This window comes from Lontra canadensis, unplaced genomic scaffold (assembly GCF_010015895.1).
Source record: "Lontra canadensis isolate GAN:19392208 unplaced genomic scaffold, GSC_riverotter_1.0 scaffold1, whole genome shotgun sequence".
NCBI lineage: Eukaryota > Metazoa > Chordata > Mammalia > Carnivora > Mustelidae > Lontra > Lontra canadensis.
The window spans coordinates 46,141,321-46,162,973 of NW_022630995.1; the positions used below are offsets into that span (position 1 = coordinate 46,141,321).

Sequence of the window (21,653 nt, forward strand, 5' to 3'; positions counted from 1 at the left end):
GCTAACACAACATCCATTCAACAGCCCATGAATCAAGCGTAATTCTACTTTCAAGTTTTATTATTTAAGAAATATATTTTATAAGGCTATAGCTGCCATAGATAGTGATTCCTCTGATGGAGAGAAACAATTCACTAATCTAAATGCCATTAAGAATATTCATGATTTAGGCACCAGGGTGGCTCAGTGGGTTGAACCTTTGCCTTCGGCTCAGGTCATGATCTCAGGGTCCTGGGATCGAGCCCCACATTGGGCTTTCTGCTCAGTGGGGAGCCTGCTTCCCCCTCTCTCTCTGCCTACTTGTGATCTCTCTCTGTCAAATAAATAAATGAAATCTTAAAAAAAAAATTCATGATTCATGGGAAGAGGGCACGATATCAACATTAACAGGAGTGTGGAAGAAGGGGATTCCATCCCTCATAGATGACACTGAGGCTTCAGTGGAGGCAGCGACTGCAGATGTGGTGGGAACAGCGAGAGAACTAGAACGAGATGAGGAGCATGAGGATGGGACTGAACTGCTTCAATCTTACGATAAAATTTGAACAGATGAGGAGTCGCCTCTTACGGATGACCAGAAAGAGGTTTCCTGAGCTGGAATCTACTCCTGGTAAAAAATGCTGCAAAGGTTGTTGAAATGACAACAAAGGATTTAGACTATTACATAAACCTGGTTAATAAAGCAGGGGCAGGGTTTTGCAATTACGAAAAAAGTTCTCCTTTGTGTAAAATGCTACCAAACAGTACTGCATGCTACAGAGAAACTGTTCATGAAATGAAGAGTCAATGAATGTGGCAAACCTCATTGTTGTCCTATGTTAAGAACTTGCCATAGCCACACCACCCTTCAGCAAGCAGCATACTGTTCAGCCAGAAGCCACCAACACTGAGGCAAGACCTCCACCAACAGAAAAATTACAACTTGCTGAAAGCTCAGAGGATGATGAGCACTTTTTAGCAATAAAGTATTTTACAAATAAGGTACGTACATTTTTTTATACACAATGTTGTCTCATACTTCACAGAATACAGTATAGCATAAACATAGCTTTTATACACACTGGGAAACCAAACAACTCGTCTGACTGGCTTTACTACAATATTTGGTTTATTATGGTGGTGTGTACAGTATCTCTAAGGCATACCTGTAAGCAGAGTAAGTTCTTCTGAGTTTTCCACCATTCTAGCACTTTCTCCCCCATGAAATGTACATTCTTTCATTCGCAATACTACCCAAATTCCTATTACTTAAAAATGTTATGGGGCAGGGAAATGGAGAGACAGATTTTTAAGTGTATGTATCTTTCATTCAAGTCAGTGATATTTTTTTCCTTCCTTTTCTTCTTCCCAGTGTATTTTAACAAATGCCTCCTTTAAAAAGTGAAAACAAAAATGTAAGCAAGCTATAAACCTCCTTGTACATTAATAAAAATACTGAGCATTGATGGGAATAGTTTTCTAAGAAAATTTTTCCATTTCCAAATGTTACCACAACCAGTCTAGTAAGTTTATAATAAAGTGTCTTTATCCTACTGTGCAGTAGTCTGTCCCACCTTTCTCCTCCTTTCCTTTCATTATTCAAACTTAGAGAGGAAAATATATATAACATAAATGTTTGACTGGTAAAAGAATAGAAACATAAAAACATTAGGAAAACAACATTTTGGTTGACTATCACTCAAATAAAATAAAAATAAGAAGAAGAGTAAGTTTAATCGACTTTTTTTTTTTTTAAATAATTTTTGGAGCTTTCTAGTATTAGGAAATCAAGTTAAGGTTTTAGGTCATACACCTTTACTGACTTAAACAATAACTGTCCATGAGATGGCTGGAGGATCTAAGAGCAGAAAAGCTGTAAAATATAAATCACAGAACTTTATCATGCAAGTCTTAGAAGACTTCATAAAAAATTTATTTCAGTAAAAGCTTAAAAGTTCTGTGCCTTCTGAAGACTTCAGGAACTGCTCGCAATAACAAAAAACTTTGGGACCCATATTTATTAGATAAACCTTTTATAATAATGTCACTTAACAAGTGAAGCAATACTCCACAACTTTAAACTCTCAAACATGCATTATCGTATTTATTCTAGCATAAGGTATCAAATTATCTGAAAACGGGCTGACCGTTAATGAATCATAAGATAAAAGATCATTTTTCAAAATCAAAAATGGAAAAATTATTTACTAAAATATAAATACCCTCACAGAAATGTTATTTTGATTTTTTTCATAAAATCATTTGCAAATAGTGAGTTAACAATGGCTAAGCAGGGCAGAAGAGCAGATTCAGTTCACTAAAACAGTCTTACCTTCTGAAGTTTTCCACCGTTTCCATAAATCCTCAACAGTTATATGCTTATCTTCTCTATGCAGATGGCTGTGTTTATTAGTAGCATCTTTATATTTCATATCTTCTCTAATAAACTGTAAGAGAGAAAACACTAAGTTAAGTAACCTTAAATTCACTATTTTATAATCTCTGTAGACTCAGAAACAAAATTTTAAAATCTAGTAGGTGGCAATTTTCAGATAACAATTGGGGCATTTTTGGTATTTTATAGTCTAATTATTCTTACATGTTTATAAAATTTATTTAATAAAATGTCTTCTACTAATCATAACAACAATAAAAGTACTTATTTAATGCTCATTATTTCCCAGGTACTATCTTACATTGTGTCTCTACATACACACACACACACACACACTCATTTAACTTCATAATAATTCTATATTATGTATCCTCATTTTATAGATGAGAAAACCAAGACCCAAAGAAATAAAATAATTTGTCCAAGATTGAAAAAATAACCAACAGCAGAGCTAAGTATATTGTGCTCAACAGCATAATATATTCTATATTATGGCCAGTATGTGTGTGTATGTGTGTGTATGTATGTGTATATATATGCACTTATACATGCATTTTTACCAGATACTTAGGGACAAGGGTGTTTCAAAACACCATAAATGCTAATCTCAATTACTACCTCATATTTTTGTGTTCTCCTACCTGTGAAGCTATTACTTATAGTTGAAAGGCATTTGACTGCAGTGTTCAGAACTATATTTTATAAAGCTGAAGTAGATCTCTATTAATCTTACATTAAAATATATAAAGAAAATGCACTAAAATTTTCTTTGGTAAAAACCAACCTGCTCTGTATTCGTTATAGAAAATCCATCAGTTGCTCCCCACTGTAGTTAAAAAGTCTGCTTTTTATTTGGGAGAAAGAGAAGCAAACACCTTTTATGCCTTACATACCATTTTCCAATCCTAATCCCGACAATTTTTCAGCCTGATCTCTTGACACTATCCTCCTATAAACTCATTACTCTAATTATATAAAAGAAATATTTTAAATTATTAAGCTTTTTCTCTCATTTCTCATTTTTCCTGTTCTGGTATTATTTTACTTGATATCTTTATTGATTTTTTCTGATTTCAAAAATATAAGATCACACAAAAGATTATTTAAGAAACCCATAATGCAGAAAGTGAATATCCCCAACCAATATCCCCCAAAGTGAACAGCTCCCAACCCCAGAGGCATATTTTTCTGACTTTTATATACTGACAATGAACATCATTTTCAGACAAAGGCCAAATTTTGCTTTTATGTCATCTTCCGCTAAAACTAAAAAACCAAAATTTTAATAGCTGTATAATATTGAGAAATCATTTCACTTTCCTGAGATTTAGTAACCTCAGCTACAAAATGAAGAAACAACATTTTACGATCAACACTACTCAACAGGTCATGAGACGGGATTTTGGTCAGGAAACTGATACCTGTCTACAGTATGTACAGAAACAGAGAGAAGCCATTTAGAAACCTACATAGTAACAGACATTTTCAAAGACTATGACCCAAGCATGTGGTAAATGTACTTAACCGTGTAGGCCCCATTTATAATGAACTGGAAATGAAAAATCTGGTCCTTCACCATAGATACTTTGAAGAGCAATAACCCAGGTCTATTCTAGTGCTTATGTATTTTGCTGTTCTAACTAGTGCCTCACTTTGTTTTCCAAATACCCTTTTAAAAAGTTAAAGGGGCCTGCCTCATTGCTCCAACTCCTCCTATTTCATATTTTTCTAATTTCCTATTTTCTGCCCATTCCTCTTTGTTCTTTCTGATATTTTCAGAATCCAGTAGATATACCCGGAAAAATCACTGTCACTAAGATGTTCAGAAACTTCACCTAGCTTGGGAAAGGTTCAAGAGCTAGAGAGAAATTCTAGAAAGAAAAGCATGGTGATGAAAAAAGCAGGGAGGAAGCCTGCCTTGGAAATTTTCCAGTCAGTTGGAATACATGGCAACCGTTTCATTTGTGATACATGAGGGGGAAAAAAAGTCCTAAGAAATTCTCTTTACCACATGAACACAAAGAACCTAAAAGTAGAGTTCTGTGGCTTTAGGATCAATGTATTTCAGAAAATAAAGCTAATCTCCATACACAGACAAGATGAGGCATTCTAGCCACTGAACTATTTTAGTAAGCCTAGGATGAGTGTATAGATACCAGCCAAAATATGTGATTAACAAAATAAAAGAATTAAGATATCAAAAAAGCCAATTAAAAAAAAAAAAGCTCAGGAAGATTATCTATAGTGCAGTTAATGTAAAAGAACTATTTGGCTCCCAAAAATGTTGGGTCAAAACTGAATAAATGCACAGAATTGTATTTTCCCTGAAATTATCATTTAAAAATTAATATATCATTTAAAATTTATATCATTTAAAAATTAATATATACTTCCCTTTTAAAACATGATCCCAAGACAACACAATTCATAACAAACCATATTGAAGTGTACATACATCTTCAACATTTTGATCACAAATGTGAATAGAAAGCACTAGAAATATGAGTAGAACGCACTAGAGTAGAGTAGAAAGCACTAGAATTACTTTATGTTGAAACTAAGGTGGAAAAATGTTAACTAAACCAAGTACACTAAAACTCATCAGTTTCTATTAACCCTCTCCAGTATGTTTCCTACAGGATCACTTGGTTCAAAATTTCCTAAAACTTCACAGAAAACTGTAAATTATAGAACTGAGGCAGGCTAACTAGAGAAATTTTAAAAGCAGTCACCAATAACTGAAAATGCATGAGAAAATGACAAATTTTTATCTGTTGAAATCTGGGAATTAAATAAGAAAATAGAATCTGAAATTCTATGAGGTAAATCTTTAAATAATGTACTGCAAATTAAAAGTGGTAAACATGTCCAATTATGTACCTAATTATACCTATAATAAGAAAGGCTGAATTGATAATACAAATACAGAAGTACTCAAATTTCTTCTCAAAAATATTTATGCAGATGATTCTTTAAAATACATTCTTCTAAACCATTATGGAATTTACATAGCCAGTTTCAGGAACTTAGCTTCTAGATGATAAACTGGTATCAGTTCCTTATATCTCTAACATATATCTTATTTGTATTTTGTATTTATACTTCATATTTTTGATGCTATATTTTTCTTTTTATTCCAACTGCACTTATATTTGTGTTTTGTATTTGTGTTATTTCTATGACAGTGCTTAATAAAATCTGATACATGCTAGTACAGACACAATTAAGGGCTCTTTTCAGCCAATATATACCTCCTTCCCTACCAATGTAAGTGTATATCTCTGAATGTGTTCAGTCATCCCTCCTCAACCTATCACTCTTTGCCACAGCTGTGTGACTAAAGGATGGACACTTGACCCAGAAGAAAACAATCCAGAGTATGAACAGGATGAAAGGATTCTATTTCACAAGTAAATGCAATTCAGACCATAAAAGGCTAGGTTATTTGGTGATGGTTCTGGATTTTTAAAGTGATAAGGAAACTGGTGTTGAAGGTACCATTTTATGAATGGACACATGAACCACGTACAGAGGAAGCCAAAATGCAGAGACAGAAACTAATGAAAGAGAACAGAGAGAGAAAGAAATGGCACCAGGAACTGCCTCAATTCTTGAGGACTTCCTGTTTCAGTTCCCCAGGAGGCCTGGGGAATATAATTCTTGTCCTGATTTCCATGACATAACAATGATACATAGGTATTTCCCCTTTTATTTTTAAATATACAATTTTAAGATCTCAATATCCAAGGAGAGGTGATTTATCATCACAGTTAAGTACTCAGACTCTAGGGTGACAGACTATACTCAAAATCTGACTCCACTGCTTGCATTTTTTTTAGCCTCATATTTCTCCTTTGTACAGTGAGGAAATTAAATCACCCACCACATATGGTTATGGAAAGATTAAATTAAAAATTCATACTTAGAATATAAAAGTGTTAGACAATAAAAATAATTTGAGTTGTTATTGCTGTTGAACTTTAAAGCCTGAATAAATTAGTTTCACCTTGACTACACTGATAGCTTAATATACATCTTAGAAAATATCAGACATTTATAAAGCTACAATTTCCAAATACTCTTAAAACTACCATTTCAGACATTCTGAAACAAATACATAACACAGAAATGAACAGGAAAACCACAAACTTTTCATTGACAATGTAAGCAGAGGTTTTCCCAAAGGACACCTGTCATCAAAACAACAGTGTCCAAGGTCTGATATGTGAGTCAGTGAGTTCAAGTGAGTCCTGGAAAAAAAACTGCAGGGTCTTCCTGTCTTGAAAATAATACTAAAATAGCTCAGTATAAAGTCTCAGGGGAAAGAATGCATAACCAGAAAGGACTACTATTATCCGTGCTTGTACAGATGGAAAAAGGCAGAGCTAAGGGAGGGTTGACAATTTATTTGACTTGATAGAGTTATTTAAGAAAATCAAATATTGGAAGTAAATTTTAAAGAATTCCAAAGTTTAAGTCCTTCACCACTATTCACACCGCTATCCTAACATGGATATTCTGAAAAATTTACTGATGCTCAATTTTTAGAAATGATACCATACTAATAAAGCATGAATTGCCCATGTTTCCTCATCCCAAAACTAAGCACAGTGGTGGAAAGCACAGACTCAATCTTCACACCTTGAATATCTCAAATGTACTATTTGCTATATGACATTAGTAAGCTACTTTCCTCCCTTCGCTTCAGTTTTCTCAGCAGCAAAATGGTAATTATAGTCATATATCAAAAGTGACTTATTTCACATGAAGTATAAAAAACTGTTTGGTATAGAGTAACCACTCAACAATGTATTTCATGTAAATCATTCATTTTTTAAAATAACGAGTTAAATCTTTGCCTTGATAGGCACACTCTGTATCATTTCTTGAAGTGGCAGAAGATAACTCTACTGATAATCACTGATATAAGTGTAGTAATATCAAATCTTGGTTGATACCCGCCACAAAAAATGCTGTTCACAATGCAGAGATACAGGCTAGGGCTAAGATTTGTCTTAGTAACTTTGATCTTATCATCTAAGATGGATGATGACACCTACACAAAAACATAAGAGAACCCAGGCAAATTGGAATATGTTTTCATGGAATTAAGAATGAGAAAGGTAAATCACTTAACATCTGAGAAAAAACTTTTGAGATCCTAAATTCAAATATTTTTTTCAAACATTAAAATTCTATACTAAAGAAAACTTCAAGCTGATTTGGACACCTTTCCACACCTTAACACACGCATAACTTTACACTTTTGCCCAAGTGTTACAGTATGTTTATCAGCCCTTAATTCCACTCCCTAAGCTTCCAACATCAAAATCCCATCAGTCAATCCCCAGTTTACCCATAGTAAATGCACCAATGATCTCCTTAGGATTCGGTTCTGTTCTCAGAACAGCTCAGAGTTCAATTGGCCTCACAATGACTGTCAACACCATCTAAGCTAGACTATAGCCTTTTATGAGCTAGGTGGAGACTTTAACCATTATTTATTACACTAATTCAACTAAACGATCAGTTAATAGAGATGACAGATGACAGTCAAACAACGAGTTTACAAAGACCTGTAAAACACAACATATTTATGAGCTGAAGTATGCCAGTCATTTGTTTGACATGAACCAATACATGACCTATATCATGACTAGTCTTCAAGATTACTGTTCATTATAATCCAAAAATCTCTAACAAAATTACTGATTATTCCATCAGTCTATCCAATTGTAAATAAAGAAATATAAATAAATAAATAAATGAATGAATGAAGTACCATACTGTCCTTAAGAACACCAAAATAAAAGTCCAAAGGCAGAGGCAAATGATTCATCTTCTGTGTTCTCATTTGGAAAATAAAAGGTAAAAAAAAATTTTTAAATTATAAATATAAAAAAAGAGAGCACAGATTTACAAATATATGGGGAAAACTTGTTTTTATTTACTATTATTATTATTTTTTTAAGATTTTACTTATTTATTTGACAGAGAGATCACAAGTAGGCAGAGAGGCAGGCAGAGAGAGAGGAAGGGAAGAAGGCTCCCCGCTGAGCAGAGAGCCTGATGTGGGGCTCGATCCCAGGACTCTGAGATCATGACCTGAGCCAAGGCAGCGGCTTAACCCACTGAGCCACCCAGGCGCCCCTATTTATTATTATTATTAAAAATAAGTAGGTATTGTAGCAAGTTAAAGATATACCAAAGTCTAGTTTTGTCTCTAGTTTCTGGCCAAAATCTATCATTAGGCTTTGGTTTTAGTTTCCAGAACTCCGAACACACATGTATCTACTTAAATGTCTTCTGCCATCCGTGAACTTGTGTGTGATCAATACTCATGAGATCACATAAGTCAAAAAATATCCATCAAGCATAACAACAGTAACATATAAGGTGAGCCATTCAGATTTAACATCAATATGTGAATTTTACTTTAAATAAACTTTCAAGATGTAACAAAAAATCTCCTCTTTTCTACTGGCTAAAATTAGTTAAGTCAGAACTTGTATTTCCAGCTAAGAAGAGGTTACAGACACAATATTTACCACCCTCTCCCAAAACAAATAAGAAACTGGATAAAATATATGGAACGATGGTTTTCAAGACACTGAACATCAAGACAACAAAGTACAGTGATCCCTGGAGACCAAAAACAAAGAAAGCCCTGTGACTGCCCTAAATTAATTCCTGAAGAGAACTCCAGGACAAAGCACAGGAAGAGGGAACCCAGGCAGAGAGGACAGTCCTCTGAGTTGAAAAGACAGAACTGGCAGAGAACTAAAGAGGGTACGGATTACAGTACTAAGCACCAGAGAAGTGTGAGCCACAGAGAGAGAGAGAGAAGCCTGGATTACCTAGAAAGAGTACCTTGAGTCTTTCGTGACTACTGATCACCCCATGCATGCAAGCCAAGGAAAAAAGACAAACCAAAAATTTGGAAGAAATAGTCTTTGAAGATTATATAGGACAGGGAATAGTGCTTGTTCCCACAAGACAGAAAGGAAAATCTCCTAATTTGTAGGTCATCAGGGGAAAACTAAGAAAGGTTTTGCCCTAGTACTGAGAAATACTAACCCCCAACTAAACTCTACATTGATTCTGCCCCCACCCAATAGCTTATAAATACAAGCCAAGGGGATTAAACTGTTTCCATAACTTAACCCTGCCCTAGAATAAAGCTTAAGAATACTTCTATGTATACAAAATACTCAGTATCCAACAAGGTAAAATCCACAATGTCTGACATCCAAAGAAAAACTACCAAGTACTCCAAGACATAGAAAAACAACCCACAACTAGGAGAAAAGTCAATCAAACCTACCCAAAAAAGGCAAAGATGAGACAACTATAATCAAAGACATTAAAACAGTTATTATAGCTATATTCTATTCAAAAAGCCAGAGTAAATACTGAACATGTTAATGGAGACATGTAAAATTGAAGTGTTTTTTAAGACCCAAATCAAAATTCTAAAAACTAAAACCACAAAGACTGAGATGAAAAACACACTAAATGAAATTAATAATAAACATGACAGACTAAAGTATCAGCAAACTTAAATACAGTAAGCATGAGAAACTATCCAAACCAGAGACTGAGCTGTGGGACAACTTCAAGCAGCCTAACATAAGTGTAATTGGAGTCCGTAAGGAGCCAAGAGGGAGTGACAAAAAAAGACACTTGAAAAAATGGCCAAAATTTTTTTCAAATTTTATTAAAACTATAAACCCAGAGATTCCAGAAGAAAACTACACCAATATACATCATAATCAAATAGCTTAAAACCAAGGATAAAGAGGGTAATCTAAAAGCAATTGGGTAGGGGAAGGGAGATAAAAGACACAATAGGTACAGAGGAACAGAGATAAGAAGGATAGCACAATTTTTGTCAGATCAAAAAAAAAAAAAAAAAAAATCCAGAGACCGCTTAGGAAGCATATTTAAAGTATGAAAGGAAAAACTTTTAACCTACAATTCTTACCCAGCAAAAGCATCTTCTAAAAATGAAGGCAAAATAAAAACTTTTTCGTACATACAAACAGTAAGAGTTTATCACAGGAAGTCCTGTACTGCCAGAAATGTTTTTAAAAGCCCTGTAAGCACAAGGAAACTAATACCAGATGGAAATCTAAGCATAGTAAGAACAGTTTTGAAGGAATAATAGAGACAAAAGCTTAAGTGAGTTCAAGAAAGAACGAGATGAGAAAAATAGTACACAAATCCTTTTGAAGGAACTCGTTGGAAAGAAGGACAAAGGAATTGGGCAATAACCAAAGGGAGAAACAGAGTCAGAAGAAGTTTTTATGCTGTTGTGAGAAAACAAAAGCAGGTTTGCATCAGATAGGAAAGATCCAGTAGAAAATGGAAAACTGTTGAAGCATTGTCCTGCAGTTGCCAAGGGGAGACAAGAGATGAGATGGAGTGCTCAGGTGGAAGAATTCACTTTTGCAAGGGGCACAATGAATCAACAATAATAGGAGAGAATATATAGTTTATAAACATAAATGAAGGTGGATGAGCAACTCCAGTGGCCTTATATGGCCTCTGAAAAGGAGAGAGGAAAAACTTCCCTATCCCAATCCTAAGATCATCATTGGGATAATATTTTATTTATTTATTTTTTAAGATTTTATTTACTTATTTGACAGAAAGAGGTCACAAATAGGCAGAGAGGCACGCAGAGAGAGAGAGGGAGGAAGCAGGCTCCCTGCTGAGCAGAGAGCCCGATGCGGGGCTCAATCCCAGGACCCTGAGATCATGACCTGAGCCGAAGGCAAAGGCTTTAACCCACTGAGCTACCCAGGTGCCCCTGGGATAAGATTTTAAACACACCACAAAGTATGGGAAATAAATAGGCAATGGAAAGGTAAAGGAAAATTACTGACCAATTATACATAATAGATTTTATAGCCACACAAAGATTTCTCTTCACTGTCTTCCACAAAAGAATTAACAGTTTCAAAATCTGAGGATCAAAATGTTCTATACCACAACTGGGGTGGTAGATACATGGGTATATACATTTGTCAAAATTCATGAAACTGTATAGCCAAAATTCTGCGCTGAATTGAATGTAAGATATACCCCAAATATTTAAATCATCAAGAATTTCAAGAAACTCATTATCTTTTATGGGCACAATTTCATTCATTAAAAAATATATTATTTATTCTAAATGTACTAGTCATCTCTCATAATCATTAAGCCAAACTCTAAGAGATTACATTAACTTGCCATACATTAAACTTTGTGAATGTCTTTTTATCATATTTTGGTTTTTTAGGATAGAAGAGTTTAAAGTACTTCCATCAGTGAGACTCAGGGTTGTAACTATATCCCATTTCTTTGTGGTTTTTGCTTGTTTTGTCATAATTGAGATTTTATTGGCTGTCCTAGGAATTAGCACAAAGACATTTCAATTTGTACAAAACTCTTCATGTATGTAACCAAAAACCTAAAAAATCATGTACTTGTGACTCTTCTAAGCAGTTATTCCAGTGACTTTCCAGCTTAAAATCTGGGGGCAAATTTTCCTTAACAGGATATCAGGTACTATTATTGTCAAATGTTGTACAATGTTACACAATTAAATCCCACTAATTCACAATTTAGTATCATATACACTACATACTCAAATTTTAATCTGTCACAACACATTAACAAAGTTACTAGGAAAACTGGACAACTGCAACTAAAGATATTACAGAGTGTACAAAATTCTGACAGGGAGAGCCAAGGTCAAGGAATGGTTTTCCTGAGGAAACAATTTACCAAAATCAACACAGAAAGAGAAGTAATTTAAAATGTTCAAGATGTATTAAATGCAGGACTGACTGCAAATTGCCATTTAGGATGCTCTGTGTTACAGAATATAAAAACCACCCCATCTATGGAATGTTAGTCTGATACCCAAGACAACCACATGCAAAATGGAACAGGAAGAGAATGAGAGAAATCATGAGTGAAAGTCCTCTCCAGTCATGAGAATACAGATATGTCCAAAGAGCAGTCTTTCAGCAGTTCACTTTGGAGAGAATAAAGAGTGCATCAAGAAGTTGCAGAGTAAATGATAATGGCTAGAAGGACAGATTATGACCAGACCATAAAATGTTTTCAATGCCAAATTAAGAAGTCTAGACTATATATAGTAGACTATAGTGGTGGTTCTCAAGTGTGATCAACTCTAATGTCAGGGTTCTGAACACATTTAAAGTAGGTTAAAGTCTGTTAAATGTGTGTTCGACTTACGGTATTTTCAACTTATGATGGGTTTATTGGGATAGAATCCTGTTATAAGTTGAGAAAAGGATGTGTACTCCAGAGCACTCTGTTTGTCTCAATCAGGTCTACCCTCAGGGGCAACTAGTTAACTGGAGCCTATCCTGCAGGGGTATTATCAGAGCCTAACTGACCAGGACCAATTCAACTCTACCAGGCTCTCTAGCTTTCCAGTGGGAGAAGAGAAATACCCAACTCCAACTCACTCTAGCCATCTTATCCCATCAAAGGGGAACAAAAAACCTAAAACTGAGAAACATTTGTGAAGGCCGCCATCCAGAATCACTGGTTCATGAAAAGACTGGGACCTAATCATGGGTCTACAGACCACCTCCCCTCTCCCCACACCTCACCACCATAATACTATGGGCCTATTTGCAGCATTTCTTTTATCCCATACACCATGTCTAGCTCTCTGGAAAAAATGACAAGGCATACCAGAAGGCAAAAAAATGACATCTGAAGAGAGAGAACAAACATTGGAACCAGACATAGTAGGAACTGATCTGATGAGGGATTTAAAACAATCAAGAGGATACCCTGAGGATTTTAGTGGATAAAGTAAATCAGAAGTAAGAACAGATAAGCAATAAGAAGAGATGGATATCCAAAGAAAGAACCAGAAAAAGATGCTACAGATCAAGAGCACTGGTTCTAGCACTTTAAGAACTCCTTTGATGGGCCTGTTAGTAGACTATGCACAGCTAAGAAAAACTCTACCCCAGAGGACAGATGTATCAGTAGAAATCTGGAAAACCAAAAAGCAAGGAGAGGACTGAAAAAACAATCAGAGCAGAGTATCCAAGGACTGTGAGACAACTCCAAAAGGTAGAACATACATGTAATGGGAGTACCAGGAGAAGAAACAGAGAAAGGAACAGAAGAAATGCCTGAAACAATAAAGACTAAGAAAGTCTAGGGCAGTGAAGATACCGTGTGATATTATCATGTTGAGTGCATCTCATTATACATTCATTCAAACCCAGAGAATGTACAACTGCAAGACCAAACCCTAATGACAACTATGGACAACTATGGGTGATTATGACATGTCAGTGTAGGTTAGTCTTTAGTAGGTAAAAAATGCACCAGTCTGGTAGGTGATGCTAACAATAAGAGAGAATATACATCATGTGTGGGGGTAAGGGGTATATAGGAAATCTCTGTGCCTTCTCAATCTTGTAAACCAAACTGCTTAAAAAAAAAAAAAAAACATTTTTTAATCTTATACAATACATACATTTTAGGGTGCAAGAAAAGTAAGAACAATGAAGAATCAAAGAAGTAACCAGAAGCAGAAAGAGAAAAAAACCAAGCAAGTTCTTTTCAACGCTAACCCCCATACCACCATACTCCAGTCAGACTGAATTATCAGCTACTGCATAAATTAGTACCTTATATTCTTCCTTTTTTTTTTCCTGCCCCGTGACCGTTCCTCTTGGAGTGATCCACCTAATCATCTACAACTATAAACACCATGCCAACTTCCAAAGGCCCATCTCAAGGACTTCTACTTCACGCTTTTCTAGATGCTCCTCAAATGAATATATACTCTTCTGAGACACAAGAGCACTTCCATGATTCATGTGTATTCCTAGTACATACTATGCCATGACATGCCTTGTTATTAGACAGATAGAGCCTCATATGCCCTACCAGATGGTAAGCATATGGAAGTCTATGCTTGTTTTTTCATTCTGCTCCATATTCAGTACAGTGTTGTATATATAAATAGGAACTTAAAAACATTTTGTTTTTAAGTGAATGCTCAAAAACGCCCTTAGTCAGGAGCCTAGGCCTATTTCCCAAGCCCTTAAAGGAACGAAGTAAAAGAAAATAAAAGAAAAATAAAAACAAAAAAAGCAACTACTTAATTAAAAAAAAAAAAAAGACAGGCTTTTAAATTCCATAAAAATTCCTATACTTCCCTAATAAAGACTTGAAAGAAATTTTAGGAACTTGGGTGATACAAAAAATAAGAGTCAGTGGGCAAGGATTAGCAATTAAAGTGAAAGGCTCTCAAATATTTTTTATCAAATTTTTGAAACATTTTCAGGATCAAGGCAAAATACTCCTTCATCTTAAAAAGGTTCTCTTTATCAAGTGAATTCAATAGCCTTATAGTTTTAGCCTTCTGGGCCTAATAACCCTATAAAAAGGTCAGCGGGGATGGGGGGGTGGTAATAAAAAGCAAGTCATCAACATTTGGTAATACCAGTACTTCGTCAATGCCATGAGCAAAGTCAAGCCAGGCCAGACCCAGCAAGGCCAAGACAGAAAGCCTAAAGGAAATACAGGGGTGAAAAGTAGTCTTTAGGGTGACATAAGGAGATTCTTAGCCATGCTTAATTTAAGGTAACACTCAAGACACAAGTCAGTAGGATTTAGACCAAATACAGGGAACAAGCAGGTATAAGGTCCAGGTGAAAGAGTTGACATCAATGCCTATAGGTTTGCAACTAAAACTGAAGTCATTAATAGAAACACAGTTCAGGAATGTAAGCAAGGGATGTTCTTTCAGAGTCCAGGGCTCAAAATTGAACACAAGTTCAAGAAACAACAATTGGCATTGTGCCTAAACATGTTCAAGAGTGAACAGGACTTGAGATGGTTGAGCTCCAGCCCAGTCCCCTATGCTGTGTGACCTAAGTAACATAATCAGAGCCACAGTCCCAGCCATAAAACAGGGATACCACCTGTCTTGCCTATCCCAAAACAAGACTGCTGAAGATAAGGTGAGAAACCATAAATGCTTTATGAACCATGATGTTATAATCAATAGATGGTGGGGTTATCAGGAGGACAAGAACAATTTACCTTATAGCTTCCTGATGTAGCATAGCACCTTATCACCTTAAGGCCACAAGAACAGCTTTCTAGAGCAAAACAGTCTTCTGAAGACCATGGGGTTAGTGACTGCAGCACTTACTTCTGGGAGAAATTCTGGAGGCCAAACACTGGGTATGTGAATAGGAAGATTTAGACTACTATATACAATTCTTCAGATGAATAATCGGGAAAGCCAGAAATTTACAACAAAAGGAAAAAAAAAATAGCAGGATCTGGGTGGCTCAGTCAGTTAACCTCCAACTCTTGACTTGTGCTCAGATCATGATCTCAGGGTTGTGGGATCGAGCCCCATATCAGGCTCTGTGCTCAGTGTGGAGTCCACTTGAGATTCTCTCCCTCCCCTCTCTCTCTGCCCCTCCCTCCACTCATGTCTCTCTCTAAATAAATAAATCTTAAAAATAAATAAATTCTAGAAATCAAAGAAAGGGTCAATGAGTTTTAAGTTAATATAGAAAATACTGTTACATTGTTTTATTTCCAGAGAATAAAAAGACAAAAAAAAATCACTTAGCTCTAGGAAAAACTAGAATTATGTCAAAGTCTCTGTCATGTTACTAGAAAACAAGGGGCCCATGCATAAAGACAGTATGATAAACTGAACTGAAACAGATCCAACCTTTACTAACAGCACAAACCTTGGCACAATACTTGAATCAATTTAATAATAACTTAGTAAAGTGAGCAAGACACAGACAAAGGTAATTACAGTGGAAAGCAGATTGTGGAAAGACATATAGTGAGTTAATTATATGGCCCCATTTGTCTAGGACAATCCTCATGTGCACCTGTCACCCTGGTGTAATTATTAATAGTACCATCTTTTATTCTCAAAAGTATTCCAGTTTGGATGATGAATTATATGTCACCATATCCATAACAAAAATTACAAGGTCGATAGAGTTAATGTTACTGTAAAGGTACAATATTCACTTGTGAAACAGGAATAGGTTTTGTACACTGAAACTCAGATGTTTTAGAAGACAAGATATGCAAAGTTTGCTAAACTCACAAAAAAATGTATTACATAAATGCATTGCCATGCCATGATCCTGCAAATGCCTGGGGGAGGAGGGAGAAGAGCAGGACTGGCTATACAGTCAGGCTGAACTAAAGCAGTACAGAGACAGATCCTGATTCACACCCCTGCTGCTCTAACCCCTTCTAGTGCATAACAGTATTTAATACGAAAGTCCTGTTAAAGGAAATGAAAGACTAATGGAACAGGAATGGGGAAGATTTCTTTTTTTTTTTTCTTTAAAAATTTTATTTATTTATTTGCCAGAGAGATAGAGAGAACACAAGTAGGCAGAGTGGCAGACAGAGGGAGAGGGAGAAGCAGGCTCCTCAATGAGCAAGGAGCCCGACGTGGGGCTCGACCCCAAGACCCTGGGATCATGACCTGTGCCAAAGGCAGCCACTTGACCGACTGAGCCACCCAGGTGCCCTGGGGAAGATTTCTTTAATGAAAACAGGTAATTGCCAGATAGTCTGTCTAAAGAAAATGGAAATCATTTGGAGAAAAGGGGCTAAAACAGATTTACTAGTTGAAGCAGGGGTTGTGGAAACTTCCTAGAAAGAGGCTAAAGGTAGTGGGTTAAATGTCTCAAGGCCACAAAATGATTTCAGAAATGTTTGGCTCTTATAGACAGATCTCATACCATAGACCATTCATTCCCAGTTTACACACTGGTTGTATTTAAGAGTGTATTTGCCATTTGAAAAACATCTTTCCTTGGGGTGCCTGGGTGGCTCAGTGGGTTAAAGCCTCTGCCTTCAGCCAGGGTCATGGTCTCAGGGTCCTGGGATCAAGCCCCACATCGGAATCTCTCTCAGCAAGGAGCCTGCTTCCTGCCTGCCTCTCTGCCTACTTGTGATCTCTCTGTCAAATAAATAAAGAAAAGAAAGGAAAAGAAAAAGAAAAACATTTTTCCACAAAAATTGTTGTGATATTTAAGTACCTACCAACTGCAGCACAAAAGCCCACTTAATCTGTATGTATTAACTAGATAGTACCAATGGTGTTTCTCAAATGACAGGCAACTAAGGACATAAAAAAGAGGGTAACCATTACACTACATCACAGTCGGAGGGGGGAGAGGCAAGACTCTCTGGATGGCAAGCAATGGTAGGGTAAGAAAAAGTCTTCTGAGTTCTATGGTAGTTGCTCTGAGGGATAAGAAGACACATGAATAGAAATAGTCTAGGAGAGGGGTGCCTGGATGGCCCAGTTGGTTAGGCTGATCTCAGCTCAGGTCTTGATCTCGGGGTCATGAGCTCAGGCCCCACGCTGGGCTCCACACTGAGCATGGAGTCAACTTAAAAAAAATTTAAAAATAAAAAATAAAAATAAATAGTCTGGGAGAATTCATTCTTACCAAATATCATAAATAGAAAGATAACAGCAACTGGTAAATTAACTGGAAAAGCAAGAGATAGAGAAGGAAGCCCAGTAAAGAGGTACTACAATTGTCATGACAAGAAATAAAAAGCCTGGGTACCCAACTAAAAATTGCTGAAGCAAGACAGCAAACTTAGAACTTAAGAAATATCCTAAGTACTACTATAAAATAATAAAGACACTTTCTTAAGACCTGTCTCAATAATTTATACAATGGTTCTTGACCATTCTAGGTTACAGAACCATCTTACTTTAACAAAAGCAAAGAATCCTCTCCCCAGCAATATACAAGCACACCCTGCTTTCCAGTAACAATTAATATATTACTATAATAATTACTGTGTTACACATGTTTATGACTTCCAGTAGAACATATTAAGAAAATTTTAAGGTAGAACTTGGGAAAAGTGAAATCACAAAGTACAGGGTCAGGAAACCGTATCTTTTGCAAGACCATCATAGTTGCCAAATACAAATACCGTGCCCGAGATTATAAAAACTGTTACAAAAGTATGTATTACAAAAACAACCATAAGATTTATTAAAGGATAACATGGGCATCAGAATTACCAAAGGACTTGTTAAAATACAGATTTCTGGGGCCCCCTCCCACATTTCTGATTCAGTGGGTCTGGGATGGGTCCTGAAATTTTGCATTTCCACACATTGCCACTTAGTCCAGGGAACATACTTTGACTGGTTTTTAGAGCAACCTTCAGGAACTATGCCAACTCCTTTTCATCCACTTCTGTCCCTTAAGGGCCAAAGATTTGGGTGCACTGACCCACTCTGTCTTCAGGATTTATTGCCTTTCCTTCTTCATTCTAAGCTTTATGCAAAGAGGGTCTCAACCTTTTTTCTACCTTGCTTCCAAACACATAGAGAGCCTCCATATTATTTTGAATTGCCAAAACTGCAACTGAAAAAAATGTTAGAAGAGATAAGTGAAACAGCAAAACAAAATTTGATGCTTAAAAGATTTTGGTGCATTGCAGAATATCAAAAAACTGTACACATATTCTAAGAGATGACTTCTTCGCAGATAACAGAAGACTATTTCTTCCATAGACTCCTATTTATAGGTGTTCGTAATCACTACTTCTCTTCTAGATCTCTACATATCAACAGATGCACTCCAAAAAAAAAATTAAAATTCGTAGCTACAATGGTTATAGTGACAAATTTATAGAAGTATTTTTGAAACAAAGGAAATAAAATGTAGATTTTAACCATGTCTTCCCTTATCAAAATGATATCTAAATGCTCTGCCTTAATCATCCCCTGTCTTTTTTTCTTTATTAGCATAAATGTGTAAGTTTTGCATAATTCTTACAGTACCATTTCTTCCAGGTATCAGAGGCAGCAGAACTAATTTCAATCTTGAAAAGCAGAGTGGTCACCATAAGTATATCAGGAATTGATGTGCTATATAGTTAAGAGACCCATATACAGCGAACAGTGAAAATTAAAGAATAAATGTTAACATTAGCAGTGTCTCTGGAACTTGCCTTTTTTTTTATATTTTATTTATTTGACAGAGAGAGCGAACACAAATGGGGGAACAGCAGGCTCCCCACTGAGTAGAGAGCCCAATGTGGGGCTTGATCTTAGGACCCTGGAACCATGGCCTGAGCCAAAGGTAGATGTCTAACTGAATGAGCCACCCAGCTGCCTCTGGAACTTGCATTTTAAAAAAATTCTGTTACCTGTTCTTATAAAACTGGAATGAAGTCTATGTGACTTATAACAGATCTTGCTTTATAATTCATTAGCGTAGTCATCTCCAATTTCAGTTGCCCAGACCCCACAGAGATATACAATCTAATCCACTCATGAGGGAGAAAACACGAGAACTTCTATTATATTTAATTTTATCTCAGTTTTCATTTATATTTGTGAATATTTTTTGAAAAGCATAATATAATAGTATGTATGTATCAAATATGTCTAATATAATAGTGTGTGTATATAGATACAGGTATATCTACTATATCGGTACACCATGTACACATAGCTATTTATTTGTAAATTATATTAGGAAGGGCATAACGATGGAGATTGATGATAAACATTAACATGAGAAAGCAACACACGCTGGAAATCAAGAACACGGATTCAGGGCGCCTGAGTGGCTCAGTTGGTTAAGCAACTGCCTTTGCCTCAGGTCATGATCCTGAAGTCCCTGGATAGAGTCCCACATCAGGCTCCCTGCTCAGTGGGAGTCTGCTTCTCCTGCTGACCTCTCTACTCTCATGCTCTCTCTCAAATAAACAAATAAAATCTTTAAAAAAAAAAAAAAACATGTATTCAGTCTGGACTCAAACTCCACCCATACCACTCACAAGCTGGTGGCAATGTGCAGACTGTTTCACTTCCCTAAGCCTATTTCCCCATCTGCAAATAAGATGGAGAGTATACTGGTAGCTCATAGGGCTTCTATGAGGAGTCCATACCACAGTCCACGTAAAGTGCTTATAGAGTGAAACAAACGGTAAACACTCAATATTTTCTCTTACTTTAGCATATAAATCCATAAACGTAAGTTCGATAATTCCTACAGTAACAAAATTAAAAGATCATTTCCCTATTTTTCCCAATTTTGGCCATTTAACTCTTTTTTCTTTTTTTTTTTTAACTGTATACCCAGTAACAGTCTCTGCTACTCTATTTATATGCTTATTGCTACTATTTTCCAGAAAGATTTAAAGCCTGTTTTTATGATAACACATTCATTGAACTATGAAACTATAACAATTCCAATATGCAGGGAAATGCCTCAATAATTATAACTTAACAGACGGCAAGGACTCTTTAGCACCTAATCTCTCCTCACCTTACCTTTGCTCTGTTTGTCCTTTCAGTTGAATGCCAAGTGATCCTTTGGTCAAATAAGCTGTACTGGTCCATTTATGCATATAATTATACATAATTACTAACAGCAAAATAGTACTTAATAGATAATTTTAATCGGGTGTATCAATGCTTTAAAATTCTAGACATATTCTATTACTAAGATCAACATGAAAAGTCTTATTGTGGGTCCCCTCCAACACAAAGCCTTCTGAAGGAAGTTGTATAACTTTATCATTTTTATATTTTATAATTCCATGGCTTGAGAATTTCCCATCAAACATCTGTAGTTGAGTAGAGTATAGAAACAAACTGTGCTAATCAGTCTCTAAAATAGCTCCCAATGACCCCAACATTCTCACACCCATACCTTGTCAAACAGCCTTCCCATGAGTATCAGCTGGACCTAGTGACTCCCTTCTAACAAACAAAATTTGGCAAGAGTAAAGGAATTCCAATTCCAAGATTAGCTTGCAAAAAGACTTTAACTCCCAGGTTGCTGACCTTCTCTTGCTCTCTGAGCTCCCTCCCACACTCTGTAAGGGAAGCTCACTGCCATGTTATGAGCTGCCCTATGGAGAGAGCCATGTGGCAGTTAACTGTTATCCCCAACCAACAACCAGTGAAGACCTGTGAAGACCAACAACCATGAAGCCACATGATTAGGCCCTGAAGTGGATCCACCATGTATCAGGCCTTGAGAGGACCACAATACCAGCTGACATTTTATAGTAGCTTATTGAAAGACCCACAATCAGAAGACCCAGCTAAGCTACACCTGGATTTCAGACCCAAACAAACTGTGAGATGATGAACATACACTGTTGTAAGCTGCCAAATTTGGGAGCCGGGGAGGGGTAATTTGTTACACAGCAAAAAATAGGTTTACATACGTTAAAA

General features: G+C 36.1%; 1 protein-coding gene across 2 annotated transcripts in view; it reads right to left on the minus strand.

The window, feature by feature from the left end:
* Positions 1 to 21,653, minus strand: part of STIM2 (stromal interaction molecule 2) — a 142,165-nt gene that overhangs the window by 57,276 nt on the left and 63,236 nt on the right. For both annotated transcript variants that reach the window (XM_032853711.1, XM_032853714.1), the window contains exon 3: positions 2,312 to 2,426. In XM_032853711.1, the coding sequence (XP_032709602.1) occupies positions 2,312 to 2,426 (115 nt within the window). The remainder of the gene's footprint in view (positions 1 to 2,311; positions 2,427 to 21,653) is intronic.